This window comes from Corylus avellana, chromosome ca11 (genome assembly GCF_901000735.1).
Source record: "Corylus avellana chromosome ca11, CavTom2PMs-1.0".
In the NCBI taxonomy this organism is placed as follows: Eukaryota; Viridiplantae; Streptophyta; class Magnoliopsida; order Fagales; family Betulaceae; genus Corylus; species Corylus avellana.
In genome coordinates, this window is record NC_081551.1 from 4,219,666 (window position 1) to 4,224,703 (window position 5,038).

At 35.2% G+C, this 5,038-nt stretch overlaps 1 protein-coding gene across 1 annotated transcript; it reads right to left on the reverse strand.

Annotated features, from left to right (window-relative positions):
* Positions 1-513: 513 nt before the first annotated feature.
* Positions 514-4,472, reverse strand: LOC132165748 (uncharacterized). The gene is made up of 5 exons (XM_059576425.1): positions 4,264-4,472; positions 4,104-4,177; positions 2,105-2,231; positions 1,684-1,995; positions 514-1,003 (listed from the first exon to the last, which is right to left on the reverse strand). Exons 1-5 carry the CDS (start codon positions 4,378-4,380, stop codon positions 731-733), a joined length of 903 nt encoding a protein of 300 aa, XP_059432408.1. The 5' UTR covers positions 4,381-4,472; the 3' UTR covers positions 514-730.
* Positions 4,473-5,038: the final 566 nt, after the last annotated feature.

The following is a 5,038-nucleotide window of genomic DNA, read 5'->3' on the forward strand; positions in this document are numbered from 1 at the left end:
TTGGTAAATTGAAAAATATTTCTAAAAAAACAAGAACTTGAGAAGTGTTAAAAAACACAATAAAAAAAACTTGTTGGAGGCTAACCTCCTTGGTTAATGTTGAGATATTTTTACAAAATACATAGTAAAATATTCTAAGAATTTTAGAGGATGAAGATTATTGTTGTTTTAAAATTACCTTTGGATCCGACCAATCAAGCAACTGTACTTGCCCAGGCAATTACTTCTGCAGCATTCGTGCACCCTGCACAAAATGAAATGCCACTTTCCTTGTTACTCCAAGTAGCTCACATGGCCCCAGCTCGTGCATCTGACACATGGATCATGCTTGTTGTTAATAGCACAGCAGCTTTTGTCTAATTCTCCCAGTTGGCAAGCAATAGAGTGAATTTGTCCAATTGTCGCAGTGTTTTTTTTTAGAGAATATATATATTTAAAAAAAAAAAAATTGAAAAAGTGTTTTGAGTTGTTGATTAATATTTTTGTTTTGAAATGAAAAAACAAAAGGAACAATGAAAGGCAAAAATGTTCACTAAATTATTACCTAATTCATAGGTAAATAAATAGACTTCCCATACTCCTATAGATGTTAAGCCTAACAATGCATGGATATAAAAGTACACATTCACTCAAACGTACAATAATCTTAATCCTCATCAAGCATGGAAGCTTTATAAGTAAACACAGAAGTTCACAAAAGGGTATTAAGAAAACACCATTTCCTGATAATTTAAACCAATCTAATGCTGCTCTCACCACCAGGGGGCCTGCGGACACCACCAAAATAGTCCCTTGACTCTGCCTTTCCATCAGCAAAGATGTTACTGCCACTCATTTCTCTCATTTTAGCCGTGCTCAGTGGCTTTTCAGCAGATCCAGGAGGAACATCTCCCTTAAAAATACCATTGCCTGTCAGCTCAGCAAACTTTTGGTTATGTATTTTTTTAGCTGTCTTGCCAAATGGTTCTTCACTAAACATAAAATTACTCTGGCCTCCAGCAGGCTGTAAAATTGACAAACAAAAGTAAAATATGAGTTCGTTCATGCAGCTGAAAACCAAAGATATGAAAGTTCACAAACACATCCATTTTGGAAAATGTTTGAATTTTATACTATCAGCCTATAAAAAAGAAGAGCCATTGTACATCCTCCTTTTATACATTGTGCTCAAAGGTGTTACAGGTGTACATCTTAATTTTCAAAAGCAAACAGAGAGAGAGAGAGAGATTGGATATAAACATTTGAAATAGTCTTGCATCTAGCAGAAAAAACTGGTAGAAAGAAACTAAGGATAGGATTCAATTTGCAATAATTTGGATGGAAATACCAAGAATGAACATTCAAGCAAAGAAAGGAATGCAAATTAGAAAATCAACCAGGATGTGTGGTACTTATTATAAGAGTGCAATTGAAATTATTGTCATGGGATCCTCTTCTGACGTTTCTCAAGCATGGGAATTCAGCTCCATTTGGTTCCCAAAGCTTTCAATTTAGGAATGCATAAAATTTAACACCTTCATTAACTCAATATTAGATCCAGCCTACAAAGTTACCTTCATGGTGCATTAGAAGAAACTACTAGCACAATGACCACTGTTTAACTTCTCATCCAAATTATAATACTTGATGGAATGAGATATAAAGACAATGAAGGATTCACTGTCATGCTCACAAAATACTCACATTTGAAATTTTGACAGACGTCCGTACATTTCGAGGTCCAGGCTCCGCCATGTCTCTACTTTCTTTTGATTCCAAGGTCCGTGCAGCAGCCACTGACCGAGGTACTATTTCAGGAGGGCCAAAGATATCGTGGCCACTGAGCTCCTTACCCTTGGCCTCTGATGTCTGCTTCTTAGTCTTTGCATCTGAATCACTTTGCAATGTCCCACTTAGTTCACGCTGCTTTGCTACCTCAGGGAGAGAGGTAGGCTTCTTGGGAGAAATACTCTCTTCAGTACTGAATGAAATTTGACTAATTCCATTCATTGCTTGCTGAACGTTAAGACATAGTAAGTTAGAGGGAGAATGGACAACATGATGGACTCTTGATGTCTAAGATTCTCACATTGGACCTTAAACCCAATGAGATAAACTAATATACCTGATAAACACGCAGCCCTGTTCTGTTATTGTTAGCAGCATCAGATTCTGATGCACCATCTTCGCCGTTTCCAGCAAATATACCACTACCAGTAATTTCTTTTAATTTATACCCAGAACATGGCTTCCTGAAAGTAGCACACAAACAGTTCCAAATAGACTTAGATACATGACACCCATAATACGAAATCGTGATGTCACAGACCTTGCAATAGGAAATCCAGATGATGTAGCATAAGCTTGAAAATCTATAGCAGCAAGATTTATTTTTCAGCTTTATCATTATTTATTTATATTTGTTGGAAAGTTACAGTGAACTCTAGCAGAGTTAAGAACATGTTTAAGCAGAGTCAAACCAAAACCCTGATGAGGGCAAAAAAGAGTAAGCTGGCAGTAGGTTCAAGCTTAATACTTTTTTTTTTTTTTTTCTTTGGGTGAACCAAAACTTAATCTAGCAGCTTGCTCTGGTCCTAATGGACAAGGAAGGAACTTTAATAGTAAGTTTTCACAATGTAAAATTGTATAAACTCTATCTAATTCCCTCCAAGCAATGCTATTCCATTTCTTACTTGGTCAATGGAGGAGCTGCATTTAAAGTTTACATGAGCTGAAAGGGCTGGACTACCAAAATAGACTCTACAGAAGCTTCCTAGACTTTTAGCCTCAACATCAACAATCAAATGAATTAAGTTTTCCGTTCTTTAAGAACATGGTATTCTTTGTAAGAGGGATTTAGATCCCCCCAATTGAATTCATTAAAAAACTTTTGAAATTTACCACCTCCCTACTTTCACACATTTATTATTTTCTTAATTATTTCTTCCCACTCCTTCAAATAATAAATAGTTAAGAGAAGTGCTACACATCCCAAATTTTTCTTCCCAAAAGCTAGTTTCCAAATAATGTATCACCATCTCATGAGATTTATTATTTTGGGAAGTGTGTTACCAACTCATGGGATGGTAACACATTATTTGAGAACCAACTTTTGGAAAGAAATTTTGGAATGTGTAGCATTTCTCAATAGTTAATACTCATTTTATTTTTACACATGCATCGCATTAGCTACAGAATTCTATTATGTAAATTTTGAGACTTCGAAGTTTGGTAATAAAACAAACTCACCTTGTTATGCCAGAAATGGCAGTGGCTATTCTCGTGAAAATCTTATCCTATTTTTTCGTTCTGGATTATGCCGTCAGCAATATCAATCCCTATTTTAAGTATATTAGTATCGCTTCAATATCTTCTAAGTATAGAAGGAATACCACAAATCAAGATCCTATTTTCAAGGATTGAGATTCAAGCAATTTGTTGCCCAAATTGCTAGTTTGGGCAGTAAATTGTGATAGAGTTAGATGAATGGGCAATCCAAAATTTGTGGAGGTGGGTATAACTGACTTTGACCATTTCTAACTCGGATATGCCCATAGCTGTTAAGTCTTATAAGATCATTGATCCTCATATTCTACTGAGACGATGAAGCTTTCTTCACACTTCCACAAATATATTTTTGTGATTGTGTCTGCATGGGCGTAATCAAGTTTATATTACATATTGAAAAGAAAGATGACCATAATTGCAGTAGCTACTCTAATTTAAAGATTAATCAGAGGAGAAGCTTCAGAATTTACCTTATAACACAGATCAGGAACAAAAAATACTGACACAAAAATTCTATCAGTCGCATTTCTAAAGAATAAGCCAGCATTTGAAACAGAAACGAAATCAGATCGAAACCAAGAAAGCATCAATTAGATCTGACTTTAAAGTCAACAAAGCACAATCGGAAAGGAATCGAGGAACACAAAAGAGAAACTGCATGCAGCGAAATCGGAGTGCATACAATTATTGCATTGTAAAGCAGCATTTGAAAATTAATTTCAAGAAAAGGATGAACTTTTCAGAGTTGACGAGAAGAAAATTAAGCTCAAAAGCGAAAATCTTTGAGCGCAAAATAGAATGCAATCTTTGAAAACAAAAACAAAAACCAATCTTACTTTTTCTCAAGGCTCTGAGCTTCTTCTTCGGTGAGCTGATCTCCGTGGAGGACTTTGCTCATTCTATCGGACGGCTGAGAATGCAAACACACAAGTGTTTGTATTAATATGTGTGGTGCAGAACCGTACATTTATCACCGGAGAAATCAAGAGGTGGTACCTGATGAGGGCGAGCGCCGGAGACGGTGGCCGGAATGTCTGACCGAGGGACCTCCGACCAGGTGAGCAGATCCGCTGTGGACGTGTGAGGCTTCCTCACTGGCGTGCTTCTCTCCATTCTCTCTCTCTCTCTCTCTCTGCGTGTGTACGTGAGTGAGTTTTCTGAACGTCAGCCTTGTCTACTCTGCCTTTGAGATATTTTTTCAAACAAATTTTAAATTTTAAATTTCGTATCGATAAAGGTCTTGGGTTGTGTAAATGTTGTCCACCAAACTATGTAGTTTGTTTTTTCTGTTTTCATTTTCTATTTTTCCGTAGGGTTATGATGTGATGTCTATTAATAATAGGAAAAATAATAATAATAATGAAGAAATTGTGGTTTTGGATCTTTATGGTCTTAAAAATTCAATTGATGGCTTAGAAAAAAAGAAAGAAAGAAAAAATTCAATTGATGATTTTAAAAAAATTAAAAAATAAACGAGAATACAAAATAATATTTTTCTTCTTGTACACATCATTTTGATTTTTTTTTTAAATTAATTTTATTAAATTGATACCAGAATAATTTTTATAAGGACTTGTTATAAATTAAGTCTTTTGTACCCTCCATTAAGAGGATAATACATCGGCATGAAATAACAATAGTAAATGTTATGAAAACACTAAATCTTTACACTTTTCTATCATTCATCAAAAATGTTTCCTACTTACCTTTCTATCACTTTTCTTGAAAAAAGAAAATGTCATTTCGCTATGTTATTTGCTACCACGAAACG

What these genes read in the sequence shown, in the direction of transcription:
- LOC132165748 (XM_059576425.1), bottom strand. Translation starts at nt 4,380, where the DNA reads ATGGAGAGAAGCACGCCAGTGAGGAAGCCTCACACGTCCACAGCGGAT. An exon ending in CCGGCGCTCGCCCTCATCAG is followed by an intron (nt 4,178 to 4,263) that starts GTACCACCTCTT and finishes TTGCATTCTCAG; the next exon opens with CCGTCCGATAGAATGAGCAA. An exon ending in CAGGGCTGCGTGTTTATCAG is followed by an intron (nt 1,996 to 2,104) that starts GTATATTAGTTT and finishes CTTAACGTTCAG; the next exon opens with CAAGCAATGAATGGAATTAG.